Genomic DNA, 14,051 nt, shown 5'->3' with positions numbered 1-14,051 from the left:
AAGACCCCATCCTACTCCCTCCCCCATTCCCTCTGCTCTTCCTCCTCCAAGATCTCCACAACCCCCAGCCCAGCATCCTGACTAATCTCCTGCCCATCCTTCCCCACCAGCACCGCGCGCGGCATCCCGCTCTCATCCGGATTGCAAGTATTCTTCAAGTGCCCCACGTTGCGGAAATGCACGGGGGTCGTCGCGAGCCAGCGGAGCGAGAAAGCCGGCGACGTGGCCCAGTTGAGTTTGGCGCAGAAAGAAGGGAGGGAGAGGGAGGGCGTTGGCGGGGAGGTCATGAGGGCCTGCGTGAAATCGGTGTTAGATGGGAGATGTGAAAGTGCGTGGAGCTGGGGAAACGCACGTAGCCCTGGAAGGCCATGCTGCGGTTGACGCTGAAGAGCAGGATGACGTGGCGGCTGGTGTGGAAAGCGTCGGTGAGCAGGCGCTCGTTCTTCTCCTGCGTCGCCCACAGGCCGTCTTTCATCGCTTGCGAGACGTTTTCGTGGTTCCAGGACTTGATCATGAAGTAGCGGACGCCTGTGAGGAGTGGTTGGTAAGGGCTTCTGGGGGTTCAAGTTGGCAATTTGGGAGATGGGAGATGTTTGTTCTTTCTGAGTGATTAAGAGCTATTGACTTGAGTGTGGGATTGCCACAGTACTGCTGAAGACATGCTACTGGTGAGTGTGAAGTGATTAGCACCCTTTGTGCTCCTCCTGATGCGGTTCGATTACCAGGTCTTTTCCGCTGCGTTCAATGATCGATTGAGCCGCAAGCGATGACATCAAAAGTTATTTGGACGATAGGAATCTGACTGACCGCCTCTGTGGAGATCCAACCTCGCAGGGCCACTGTAGTTCAGCGCGCCACCAGCATGGTTGACACTGCCGAACCCGAGCCTAGCTTCGCGCTCGTGCTCACGGGCGCTGGAACGTCGTGGAGGCTCGCGAGAAGACGGCCACTGTGAGTGATCGCCGCGGGCGTGTTCATCGCCTCGAGGCCCGAAATTACTGAGGCGGCGCTCAAGAGATGGGTCCCTTTCCTGGCGTTCATCGTACGATTTACGACGTTTCGAATGGCTCTGACGACGCTGTGAAGCGCTGAAGAGGTCGTGAGACGCTCCCATTAGTCCGTTAGCACCTCGAAATTTGTAGCCGGAGTCAGTGAAGCTGCGGCTTGCTTTTCCAGCCGCGACAGAGTCTGGTGAATGTGGGCGCTTGAGGCTATTCGCACCAGATCGAATCTCTCCCGGCGGCATCGTGGACGGCAGCGGTGGTGGCGCCATCTGCGAGGCCGGTGTTGGGTGTGCTGTTGTTGCTCGCAAGGATTCTAAGTCAGTTTTCTCCACTTCCTTGAGCTTCTCAAGCCTTTCTGCAATACGGGCCGCCTCTTTTTCAAGCGCCCGGCGTTCTTTGTAGGTGCTAAGTTTCGTATTGCGGAATTGCACGTCATGATAACCAGTAAATTCAAGCCAGACAGCAAGATCCTCGTAGTACGGATCAGACAGTTTCACGGGATGCGCGGTAGAGTTGCTGTTGACTGTTGTGATGTCAGTAGCTTGATGTGGTCTTGTATTGTTGCTCTGAGTTGGACCTGCGGATCCTGTGTTGGAGCCGGAGAGCCGCTCATGATCGACATCCACATGTGCCGAGCCTGTTGAAGATACTCGCTGTGAATTCATTCTCGCCGGGTCGGGCATTGCTGTTGTCAGTGCTGCAGCGGTTGCCTGTTTGTCCCGAGCCAATTTTTGTTCTGTTGCGGCTTTGCCTTCGGCAAGTAATGATTCAATCCCATATTCATCGCTTGGCTGTTCAGTTTGTGCGCGCATTGCTTTCTTGATGCTCTGTTGCTCGACTTTTTGTTGCACTTGCACTTGCGGTGTCACATCCCACTTCGTCGTCTTCGAGGGCGTCTCAGGGCGTGCACTGCTTGCTCTCTTTGCAAGCAGCCTCTTGCGCAGGGTCTCGAGCTGTTTCTGTTGTTCGAACTTTTTCTGGTTATCATCGGCTGAAGGTGTCATCGGAGCATTGCTGTTGGACTGCACTGCGTCGGTTCCTGTTGACACGTTTGCATCAAGCTGTACAAGAGAAGCATGGGTCAGCAGACTCGAGAACAATGTCGGAGGTGACCTACCTTTCCAGTTGAAGATGCGCCTGCGGTCGATTGCATGTGGTCATCACTTTTGACGGTGTTTGGACCGAAGCTGTAGAAATCCTCGTCGTCTACATCGTCTTCCGGCGGCTGAGTCATATAGCCTACAAAGGCGGACCAATCCATGGCCATGGCAGCTTGATCTCAGCTGTGTGGTGAAAGGTTGTGGTTGAGATGTCGGGCAAGCTGAGTGGTGCGGTGCAATCAGCTCGTGAAGCTTCAAGTTATCTCGCGTAAATAAATTGAAACGCGAGCCGATCCCGAACCCGCTGTCAACACCTTGGTTTGCTCCTTCCTTCGCAACTTACTTTAGCCTAGGCTAGATCCAATGGTAGAACTACAGGTCAACCAGTGAAGCCGGCTTATCACATGGAATCACGATCGATCTGCATGTTGTTGAGTTCTGTAAGCCCGCTACATGTAGTCGATTGTGGAAACACCATGTGTTGCTCGCAGAGGGCTCGAACCTGTTCAAAGGGCAGCAGCGTACAAGACAGGGATGTGAACTACACAGCAATATAGCCTACACTCTCTTCTCCATGTCAACTTTGTATCCGTACGATTAAATCTAGCGGTCGCCTTGAAATCCGCAATTCCCGTCAGAGTGGGAACCCCAAGCTGCCCCAACCCTAACCCTAGTAGATGGTCTTCTGACAGCTATTTCCAGCCCACAAAGCATCATCTGTGCAATGTTGATGCGCAGAGTGGCACATTATCCACACATCTCATCATTGTCACTGGCAATCCCTCAGATCGAACGCGGACTCGGGTCGACAATGGGGGGGTATTTACGATCAGTCGGCAGCACAGCCGGAGACTCGTCGTTGTGCAGAACACCTTCCAAAATCAAAAAGATATCGGTGGGTTGACTCGGAAAACAGACCCGTGATAGAAACAACGTGTTCCAACATCAGGGGAACGTGGACTCTTCAACGAGAGAGTGTTCAACCCATACTCGGCGTTCTCTGCGTTGCGTGTGAACAATCGATGGCTTGCACTCTCTAACAATCAATACCCGGTTTGGATGATCACGCCCTCGCGATCAGTAGACAAACGAATCCATGACGCGATCGAGTGCTGACTTCACGGCACAACAATCCTTCCTCAGAAACATTTACTTCTCAACCAGACACTACGTGGTTCAAATGATGGAAAAGAAAACCCGTCCCAAACGCCATACCGTACCTCATCGAAACCATCGACGAGAAGTCCACGTCCACGCACTCGCCACTCAAGGCAAGCCCGGCGCTCTGCGCCATCCACCTTCCTGACCAAACCGTGATCGCTTGAACAACTTCAACTCGCCGTCAGACCTCCGCAGTCCAGACTCGCAACCTGTCTCATCCCCAAACCACCCTCCTCACCAGGCCACCCTCGCGCTCCCACCTCCAACCCCAAGAACAGACCAAGAACCATCGGCAGCCCCCACCGTCCGCCACATCGCAAACCGTACCTCGCCCGGAAGGTGGCGGAGCGGAACAAACCACGCAAAGCTGTCTCATCCCCAAACCAAAAGCTCAGCCCGCCCGTGTCTGTCTGTCTGTGAGAGACCGACTCCCACGTCAACGCCCCTCTCGCGCGTCCGAGTCTGTCTGTGAGAGACTGAACCCGAACCCCCAACGCACCCGCGATCCAAATCTCCTCCTGAACCTGAAGGCGCAGGAGCCAGAACCGTCGCTGGCGGTGAGACAGCTTTCGACGGACGACGGGTGACGTGGTTCGGGTCGCGCAACTGCTCTGCTCTGCCATGCGAGCGCGAGACGCGGTGTAGAGCGTTTGGTGTGTCTTATCCCCTGTAGGCTACGGAATAGAACGGGGCTGACCCTTTGGATGGAAGGCAGCAGACGGAATGCGAGGAATCGACGGGACACACACGGCAAGGCAGAAGACTTGAACTTATCAAAACGTCTTCGAATTTCCGCCCGCGAGCCGTATGTGTATATGCGCTGCCTTCTTGGGGACAAGGCGGCGCCACAGGACGTGCGTGCGGCCTACAGCACCTGGAGTCCGAGTCGCTATAGAGGCGATGCCGCGCGAACGGCGAATCGCAGCGCAGCGGGCTTTCGGCCGCGGGCCCGAGGAGCTATAGCGCAAAATGTCTTATCCCCCGAATAGATAGGGTTGCAACGCCTCATCGTCTTCAAATCTCCTCTGCGACATTTCTACAGAGCGGTTAGCGCACGGTCGCGAGGAGGTAGTGACGCAATGCTAGCGAGAGGAAGAGTGAAGCGAGGAGGCGCTACGACTTTGCCGTGCGTGCTGGAGTCCAAGCCCGAGAATGTCATGTTAAGGCTGCCGGGAAAAAGCGATACTCGAGACAATTTAGGAACCACCGGCACGTCAGCAGCTCGGATAGGCGCCGTGCGATTACAATATGTCAGCATTGATGGGCCGTATGTATTATTACTCGCACCCTTGCCCTTCCAAGTGTTGGCGCGAAGCAGAAAATGTTTTGCTCGGTCGAGCATGGGTCGCAGGCTCCAACGCGGCGCTTGCGCAGCCCTACAGACAGACTGACGCGCGGTAAGAGAAAGTACGACCTGCGGGCTTGCAGGACAGGACAGGGCGGTGCAGTTTCAGAGGCCGCGCTTGGCGGCGACGCAGAGCGTGTCGTTGGGATTGAACAATGGGGCTTTGTGTCTGAGTGTGAGGCCTCGAGGTGCGCGGTCTGATACGATGAGCTGCGTCACACAATTGCACGGGACTATGTATAGAGGCGTGGCGTTTCACGGTGGTGAAAGTGTTTCGGGCGCGGGTCTGGGATGCACGTGAGTGGCGAGTCGTTGCGACTGGATGGACGGCTCGTGACACGAAGCGGTGGACTTGCGCTCTGACTCGACTCCACCGCTCTATCATCAGTTGAGCACCGGGCTTTGCGCGCTAGTCAAAGGCCTGTGGAGGAGGAGTGCGCGTGAGGCCCGCTTGATGATGAACGCCGACACTGGCGCAGCAGACGATCTGTCCGGCTGGAGAGCGTTGGTGAGCGAGTGTGGGCGTGCCCTGTGCGCCACCGAGCTTGTCGTGTCGATATTCGCATGTATGTAAGATATACCACAAGGGCCGAATGGCATGCTCGCTCGCACGCGAGAAATCTGCCTCCCGTCGCCGAAGCATGCGCACACCTCGTGCGGTGTGCCGGCGCGTGACTGGGCGGCGAGCGATGGGCAGGAGTTCCCGGCTTGCGCAAGTCATGCGGTTTGGAGGCTCGATAGCTTCAACGGCGACGACGCGTGATATGATATGGTTTGCGCAGGTGACACATATCTTTCAGGAGCGTGGTGGAGGAGCCGGGCAAGGCGGCGGTGATTGGCGTACGGACGATCAGAGGGTCGTGAGGGTCTGCCTGGTTGGAAGACGAAGCTCGACTGGTGTCTGGAGCCGAGATGCCCGCGAAGCAGGGTCGAAGTACGCGCGCTGCCGCCCGACCGCCGAGCCCGCCGACGGCGAACCTAATGGCTGCTGGTGCGCTCCCATTCGCGCGCGAGGCTGCAGCGATGTTCATTGTTATATCGCGTTGCGGGATGTAGATGCGGCGGTGGATATGGCTGGCGAGCCACTCGCCCGCGCGCCCTCGACCGCCCAGCTGAGACTTTTGACGGCCGGTGGCGCGGGATGATTCAGCGACGAAGGTTGGGCGTCGCGCTGTTGCGCCACCAGCCAAAGCCAGACAGACGGCTCGGACACGCCCAGCTATACCCAGCTATACCAAACCACACCACGCGGCCACGGGACGCGGTCAGGGCGTTATTGCGCGATGGTGCATACTTCACATGTGAATATAACGAGGTGAGGAGAGGGTGGGCGCTGTGCAGATCGCAACGCCCGCAGTGCCACACGCTGGCAGATCTCCACGCCACGCCTGTCCATCAGAAGCCAAAGGGGATTAGCAGAGCGGCGGCTATAGTCGCACCGGCGTCATGGCCGGGGCTGCCCCTGGAGCGCGCCATGGGTATCACGACGTGTCGCGGTGTCTGGCGCGAAGGCGCGAGGCGTGCCTGGCGTGAAGACGCTCTCACGCGCTTTGTCTGGCGCGGCGGCGGGCGCGGCAGGACTGCAAGGCACGGCTGGCCAGCAGGCGGTGGGCGAGAGCCAGGCGAAACGCATGCGGTGCGGGATAGAGGCGAGTAGAGGCGAGGCCGGCGCGTGGTGAGGCGTGGACGATGCCGCGCTACCGCGCAGCGCCGCTCACCGCCGTGGCGAGGGCGAGCAGCGTCTGGCGAGCGGCGATGGAGGCGTGCGGTTGGAGCGGCAGGGTGAAACGGCGGAGGGCGAGGCGCGCACGCAGCAAGTGAAACAGGCGTGCGAGATGCTGGGGCTTGCTGGGGCTTGCTGGCTCGCTGGGCGCCGCTGGAGGCTGTCGAGGGAGAGCCCGTCCGAGTGAGTCCCTGCGCCGTCGCCCTGGCTAGCGCGCGCGCCCACCTCGGCCAACCAGCGCGCGCCCTGCCGCCGCCCACTCCACATTCTCTGGCCCTCCAGCCGTGAGGTTTTGGGTCGAGCAGCCAGCAGCGCAGCACACCCGCCTTGCTGGCCAGCCCGCGCATGCCACCACTCGCCAGGCATGGCCGGCATGCCCGCCAGGCCCGCCAGGCAAGGTATTAAGGGCCACGCCGTCCGGTCACCAGGCAGACCACATCATCCATCGCCGCTCCGACTCATACACACCGCGCTCCTCCTCCTCCCCTCCGCTACGCCGACCCCGTCACGCACACTCGTCATCCCCGTCCAACGGCTGCACGTCCTGCGCCGTCTCCTGCACCAAGCCCCTCGACAGGAACCCTCACGCCTCCCCTGCCGCCCCACCGGTACCACATTTTGCCCACAGACCGCGATTCGCGTGCTCTCCTGTTCGACCGCCTGTGCGTGCTGCCGAGCTACACCTCCATACACTTAGCTGCTCCTGCTCGCTGGTCGTGCGGTCGCCGTTATTCTGTCTTTCCCCAATTTCCCACCGACGCGCTGCCCGCGAGCCCACGCCGACATCACCGCCTGGCGATATCTGGATATCGTCAACGCCTGGAGCGATCAACGTCCATCTAATTATCCCTTGGTCCAACTGCACTCACTGCCTGGACTATTAATCCTATTGTCGACCGGCCTTGCTATTCTTCTATCCAGCACTCACCAGCTTGTGACAGCACGACAATAGTCTGGAACAATCCGCGACACTCCACCCGACACCAGCCACGCTTGCTATTGTCCACTTCGATCAATAAGTCGTCGTTTCTCGAAACATAAGAGATCTGTCTCTTGCATTCCCGACTTCCTACCACTGGTCAACGATCAACCGCCTACCGGATTAATTACACGACGACCACCACCAACACTACCCGACATGTCTTTCGCTCCCACGCCCTCCCAGGCTGAGAACGCCGCTGCCCTGGAGCACTTCATCTACCTCGATGTCTCACAGGAGATGGTCTCATATCTCGCCCACAAGGCGTCTCAGGTCATCCGTTGCGAGGACTCTTCAGTATCCAACAAGAGCCTGCTTACCCCGCCTGGCACCCCTCCTCACGAGTCCGCCGACCTGATCGACCCCTCTCTGCCTTCCGTTGAGCTCTTCATCAGCACCCTGGTTACTCGCTCTCACGTTCAGGTCCCCACCCTCATGACCTCTCTGGTCTACCTCGACAGGCTGGCCCAGCGTTTGCCTCCGGTGGCAAAGGGAATGCGCTGCACAGTCCACCGCATTTTCCTCGCCTCCCTCATCCTCGCTGCCAAGAACCTCAACGACTCCTCCCCCAAGAACAAGCACTGGGCCCGCTACACCTCCGTCCGCGGCTACGACAACTTCGGCTTCAGCATCACTGAAGTCAACCTCATGGAGAAGCAGCTCCTCGGCCTTCTCGACTGGGACCTCAACGTGAGCGAGGCCGACCTCTTCCACCACTTCGAGCCCTTCCTCGCCCCCATCCGCAGCTGGCAAGCCCAGGAAGCCGAGAAGCGCCTCCGCGAAGAGCGCGCCGCCCTCGAGCAGCAGCAGCTCGAGCTCGCCCAGCGCCAGATGCGCTACGCCGAGCCCACCGTCGCCGACTACGCCCAGCGCAGCTACTACGCCGGCTCGCCCGCTAGCCGCGGCAGCAGCAGAAGCGCCACCTCCTCGCGTACACCCTCGCTCTCCCCGCCCACCCGCAGCCACTCCGCCTCCTCCTACGCCTCGAGCTCTTCCTCCACCTCCCCGGCCAGCATCTCCTCCAGCTACTCCTGCGACCCTGCCGAGCCCGCCGTGCACATCCGGGCCAACGACTCCGTCGTCAACCTGCAGCCCGCTGCCAAGCACCACGTTCCCATGACCATGGCCTCCGCCGTCGAGGCCCAGCCCGTCAAGAAGCAGCGCGCCGGCAACATCTTCGCCCGCTTCCTGCCGACCATGGCTTCGCGCCCGCAGTACTAGATCGCGGTGACAGCACTTTTGGTTTTTGGGCATATTTTCGCACTGGCGTTTCGGGGACCGGGGCTGGGCTTTGTCGTGCGACGACCTGACACGACACAGCAACAAAAAACGAAGCATACGGCTGGTTCATTCGAGGGATCTGGGCTGGGGAGGGGAGCTCGACTGGCGCGAGTCTTCCACTCTGCATGGATGGATGGATGAAGGCGGAGTTTTTCATTGTCTTTTTGGAGAGGGCAAACATGATACCACACCTTGCATGACACACTGGCGTTTTTTTGGGCATTACATTTTCATCTGTATCGATCAAAGAATGGTGAGAGGAAGAAGGCGGCTAGATGAGATACATCTGGCGCGCGCAGCGAGACGCATGCATATTTGTTAGAAAAGAAGCAGATTCATCAAAGGCAGCGACCACCAAAAACAATCGAAAACTCATTCAAACAAATCACTCTTCTCTTCCACTTCACGCTCTTCCAGCATCGCATTTCCATCCCTCATTCCCAAATCCCCTCCCCTCAAGCAAAAACCCTCCCCTCCCCTCGCTAAACCACGCATCTCAAAACAGAACATGCAACACTCCCCAAAACCGCACTACTCCCTAAAGGCAGCCTCAAGATGCCAAAACTCGGTACGCTAAGCGGAAAAAAAGGCTCCTGCATAAAGCGTCCGCCAGGGCGCATATCTACTGTACCTACCTACCTAGGGTCCACGAACTTTCCGATCTGTCCGCGGGACGCGGCACCCTACGGTGAATTATTTCCTCTCAGGCAAGGTAAGGTGAGGTGAGGTGGGGCCCTTTGCCCTACAAGCTACGCTATTTTTCTCTCCCGCTTTCGTTTCGCGCGACGTCCAGTCCGCTTTCTCGGCGGAAAGGGTTCGCTCGCTCGCTCGCCCGGCTTCGGCTGGGTTTCGACGGCGAGGGTGAAACGAGCGAGCGAGCGGGAGCGCTGTGCTATTTTCTGCAGAGCGCCCGGCGGCTGAAGAAGACCTAATCGAATGATTATTGCGCCATGTTGGCGCCGAAGCGATGGCGCCGTTCTGGAAATGAAGGGAGCAGATTGTTCTAAGGTACGCTGTGGCGCTGCGCGGTGGGGATCGTGTGCGCGTTGCCTTTTCGGCCGCGGGGGCGTGGCGCGCGCGTTTCTTCGTGGGTTTGGGGCGGCTTGCGCGCGAGGCTTGGGAAGGTACCTAAGGTTGGGGGCTGCGTGGTGGCGTGGTGGGGTGCGGGAGGTGCCTGGCCTGACCTGTCGACTTTGGTGTTCTTTCACCGCTGTTTGTTTGAGTCGGAGACGGGTCCTTTGGATGGGAGGGGGTTGGTGAGGTGGTGTGGTGGATGTGGATGGAAGGTTGGTGGCGAGATGTGATGGCGCGTAGTTGAGGTTTGTGTTATAGCTGTGATTTCGAGTTGGTAGATGGGGCGTAGGAGGTGAGGGGAGGTGCTATGTGCAGCGGATGAATTGAAGAAGAATGAGTCTGTTCTGCTGCAACGAAAGGGTCATGAGGGCAATCTCTTGGAGATGTATTCTTGATACGGGTGCCGCTCAGAAGCCATCATCATATAGACAACACTACATCTAAACCATCGGCCTCTCCATCGCCTCAATAATCTTGCCCGGCCTCGTAACAACCCTCGGCCTGGTATTTCTCTGCACAACCTCCTTCGTACCCCACTCCTTGCCAATCGGCTGCCTCAAACTGCGCTCGTACTCCTCTCCCTTTTCGAATCCGTGCGGCAGCACCGGCGCAAGGTACTTCTTACCCTTGCGGTCGCTCTTCTCGCTGACAATCACGTTGTCGAGCTTGCGGTCCTTACGTGCGTCCTGCTTGACGCCACCCGGCAGCTTTGTCTTGTGCAGCGGGTTGTGGCGCGCTCGAGCGGCCGTCTTCTTCGCAGACTTGGAAAGCCCGGCGCCCGCCCAGCTACCCCAGCCAGGCATGGCGGTGGAGACCTCTTTTTCGTCTTCTGAAGCGGCTTGATCGGCCTTCTCCAGGTCGAAAGCGGCTTTGACGTCGTCGCCGGCGAAGGCGCGGGCGTAGAGAGCGGCTTTCTGGTCCGCAGCGGAGAGGATGGGGTTGTCGGTCTCGGGCTCGTCGTCGGAGGCAGCATCGTTGTTGTAAGGTACGGTTTGCCACCCGTTGGTGGAGGGAGCCGCGGTGCCGTTTGCTTCGGACTTGTCTGTGGAGGCGGCTGCGGCCTTCTTTTGCTTGTTGGAAGACTTGCTGGGTTGGTCGAGAGAGACAAGGGTGGCATCATCGTCCCGTTGAGACTGTTTGTCCGCCTTTGACTTCTTGGTCTTGGTTGGACCGGCGAGCCAGGGGTTGGGCTGATCCTCGGCCTCTGGCGAGTCTTCCTTTGCGCGACGGTCTTTGGTCTGCGCTTTAGCAAGTGGACCGCTCGCCTTGTCGCTCTTCTTCGACTTCGCCTGTCTGCGATCTTGCGTCTCTGCGACTGCGGGCTTGGGGGCATCCCTAGGTCGATCATCCTCATCTTCAGAGAGATCACCTTCCTCCATCTCAGGACGCTTAGGCTTGGGTTCGGCTTTCTCATTCTTCGTCTCGGCTGGACCGAAGATGGCTCTGCCCAAGCTCTCCTCTTGCTCTTCCTCATCGCTCTGTGCTCCGCCCATTTCCCTGCGAAGCTCATCGAGAGCCTCGTCGTTCTTGGCTTTCCTTCGCGCGTCTGCGTCTTTCATGAACTTCATGGCACCGATGCCCTTTTCTGGCGCATCGTCGCTCTTGCGAAGCTTTTCCAGTTTCTTCAAATCGCTCGAGTTGTCGTCGTCCTCAGAGTCATCATCATCGTCAGACATGCCATCGCTCGAGCCTTCACTGACGTCGTGGCCGGCCACCCTTTTCCTCAAATCTTCTTGCCTCCTGGCCTGCTCAATCGCACCTTCTCTAGCGCCTTCGTCCCAGACGTCGCGGTTGGTGGCCTTCAGACTCTTGGCCCACTTGGAGTCCTTGTGCTTAGCGCCCATCCTAGCTTCAGCACGGCGGCGGTCCGCGACCTCCTTCTCGTCCTCATCCATGGGCAAACCCAGGCCTTCGGGATCGAGAAGCTGGCGCTCTTTCTCCGCTTGCCTTTCGCGCTCCTTGCGGTGTACGCGACGGTAGGACTTTGATTTGATCTTGGAAATACGCTTGGCCTTAGCTTCCTCGCGGAACAAAAGCTCGCGGTTCCGACGAAGCTCTGCACGTCGCCTAAGGACCTCCTCGACGGGCATTTTGTTCGTACCGAGCTCTTCGGCCTTGAGCAGATCTTGCTCAGCGTCGTCGATCTTCGCATTGCCATCCTTCTTCGATGCCATGCCGCTCTCTTCCATGATCTTCTGAATGCTCTCCTCAAGCTCGGTCCTTGGCTTCTCTTCTTGCGTTGTGACGAATTTGTCTTTGCCAATAGGCTCGTTCTCGTCGGAGCGCTTCAGCGGGAAACTCAAGAACTCGGCACGTCGGTTCTGCATGACAGTGTCCCGCCATCTGTCGAGCTGCTCGTTCGCCTTCTCTGTAGCGATCTCTCGATCGATCTTGTCTTGCTGACGCTTTGGAAGCGGCGCTGCGAGCGTTTGAGGCGCTTTAGACTTGCGCTTGGGTTTGAATGTTGCCATTGTAGCCTTGTCGAGGTCGGCGTCTGCCAGGAGGTCGTCTACGGTCAGGCCACCGTCTTCACCAGATGTGATACGCTCCTTCTCGTCAGCTGGCTTCGAGTCGAGAGCCTCCACAAAGTCCTGCAGCCTGGCGTGACGCTCATCATCCTCGGGTTCATCGTCTTCCTCGTCGGAGGAGCTCTCTGATTGCTCGTCGTCACCCTCAGAGCTTTCCTCGTCGCTCGCACTCTCCTCGCCCATGTCTTGCTTAGTCTTGTCCTTTCCACCAAGATTGTCTTCGTCGTAGTCGTCCAGCATTGTAGCAAGATCAACGCCTTCGTCTCCAAAATCGGAGTCGGACTCCTCTTCCTCTTCTTCCTCGTCTTCGTTCAAATCTAAATCTCCATCCTCGTCAAGCTTCGGCTTTTTGGTTGCAGGCTTCTTCTTAGGCTTTCCTGTGCTCTTACTGCCGCGAAACGTCCAGCCATCAAAGCGCTCTTCATCACTCTCGCCAAAGGCCTCGTCGGAGTCAATCTCTTCGTCCTCCTCCTCACTACCCAGCCCACCCATAGTCCACTCATTTCCCTCACTATCGCTGCCAAATTCAACGTCCTCATTGTCCAGACCACCTTTCCGTCCGGTGCCAGTTCGCTTATCGACACTGCGTTCCTGGCGCATGCGAGCGCTGTCAATCCGCTCCTCGCCCTCGCTGTCCTCGTCGTCATCTTCCAGACGTCTGCGCTTTGCCCGCGGGTGCTCGCCTAGCGATTCGCCCAAGCGGTGCTGGCGAATGCGCAGCTTGTCCGGCGCATCGTGCGAGGCGATGGCGAAGGCGTCGAGCTGTCGCTTTTTGCTCTTGTTTTTCGCGGTTTTGGGCGCCGCGGCCGACGCGTTAGACCGCGCTATACGAGGCGGCATTTTTGCTTTCCTGAACGAGTTGTGCACTTGTCCAGTGTGAAAATAAGAAGACGCAAGATCGATTTCGCCGCCTCGGCTCGGCAGAGAAAGTTCACAAAATCTCGAACCCTCCAAAGTCGCATGACTCGCGCAGCCTCGCGGACTTCCATCCCATCAAGCATTCCCGAAGGCACCGCACGACGACGGCGAGGTCCGCAAATATCTCCCAGGACTCCTACAGGACCACCAGAACCGCGAAAATGCGTCCCACCGCGCCCCTCTTCCGTGCGATCCGCCGCCTGCCGCTTAACACCAAGCAGGCCGGCAAGGACTTCTACAAGGGCAACCGCACCGGCGCCATGGGCTGGCACACGAAGTACGGCGGCTACAAGATCGACTACAAGAAAGTGCGCACGTACATTTGCCCGGACTTGTCGGATTTCAACGTAAGTGTTTTGCAGGATTTGGGTGGAGAGGATTAGGGAATTGGAGGCTGACCTCTTTCTTCGCGTGGTTCTAGTTGACGCCATTCGTTGCCAAACGCATTGAGAAGGTCGCGGAGAACTGGGAGCACCACGAGTCGAAGTCTGCGGTTGATGGAAAGGAGTACCTGAGGCAGTGGAAGTTGGATGGCGGCGTTTTGTGATTGTGGAACGGCAAAGAGAAGATCTGAAGACGCGGCGAGAGCGAGCATATCGGCCTTCCGGCATGAGGACCCTCACATGGAATGATAGCTCTGGACGCTGTCTTGCGCAGTGTGGCCGCAAAGGAGCACCAAGTGCCTGGATGGAAGGAATTGCTGTACGAATATGAAGGGCGAGCGCGGCCTGTACGATACCGAGCACTACTTGGTGCAAAGAAGCTTATACCCTGTGTGAATAGTACGATGGAAGCCTGTTGGCAAATAGCGTCGAACGGCAATACAAAAAACATCTATCAAATCATAATGCGTAGGCCACCCGGTACTGCTCATGATCATAAAACCACTGAGAATCCACCGGCACATAATTAGTGTTGGCCTCTACAATCTCTTCTAA

At 58.0% G+C, this 14,051-nt stretch overlaps 4 protein-coding genes across 4 annotated transcripts; 2 read left to right on the top strand and 2 right to left on the bottom strand.

The window, feature by feature from the left end:
- Positions 1-11: 11 nt before the first annotated feature.
- On the bottom strand, positions 12-2,271 carry WHR41_02360 (uncharacterized protein; the record flags this gene model as incomplete). Its single annotated transcript, XM_069370966.1, has 4 exons — positions 12-293; positions 353-528; positions 808-2,065; positions 2,122-2,271. The coding sequence occupies 4 exons, from the start codon at positions 2,269-2,271 to the stop codon at positions 12-14; spliced, it is 1,866 nt and encodes a 621-aa protein (XP_069232038.1).
- Positions 2,272-7,471: 5,200 nt separating this feature from the next.
- Positions 7,472-8,533, top strand: WHR41_02359 (uncharacterized protein; the record flags this gene model as incomplete). Its single annotated transcript, XM_069370965.1, has 1 exon — positions 7,472-8,533. The coding sequence occupies one exon, from the start codon at positions 7,472-7,474 to the stop codon at positions 8,531-8,533; it is 1,062 nt and encodes a 353-aa protein (XP_069231829.1).
- A 1,574-nt stretch (positions 8,534-10,107) lies between these two features.
- Positions 10,108-13,035, bottom strand: WHR41_02358 (uncharacterized protein; the record flags this gene model as incomplete). Its single annotated transcript, XM_069370964.1, has 1 exon — positions 10,108-13,035. The coding sequence occupies one exon, from the start codon at positions 13,033-13,035 to the stop codon at positions 10,108-10,110; it is 2,928 nt and encodes a 975-aa protein (XP_069231828.1).
- Positions 13,036-13,182: 147 nt separating this feature from the next.
- Positions 13,183-13,961, top strand: WHR41_02357 (mitochondrial 54S ribosomal protein mL41). Its single transcript, XM_069370963.1, has 2 exons — positions 13,183-13,460; positions 13,535-13,961. Exons 1-2 carry the CDS (start codon positions 13,275-13,277, stop codon positions 13,658-13,660), a joined length of 312 nt encoding a protein of 103 aa, XP_069231733.1. The 5' UTR covers positions 13,183-13,274; the 3' UTR covers positions 13,661-13,961.
- The last annotated feature ends 90 nt before the right edge of the window (positions 13,962-14,051 follow it).

The sequence above is a fragment of the Cladosporium halotolerans genome (genome assembly GCF_011745625.1).
Source record: "Cladosporium halotolerans strain TM138-S3 chromosome Unknown Sca6, whole genome shotgun sequence".
Classification (NCBI taxonomy): Eukaryota; Fungi; Ascomycota; class Dothideomycetes; order Cladosporiales; family Cladosporiaceae; genus Cladosporium; species Cladosporium halotolerans.
Note: the sequence above shows the minus strand (reverse complement) of the source record. Positions and strands in the feature narration are given on the sequence as shown.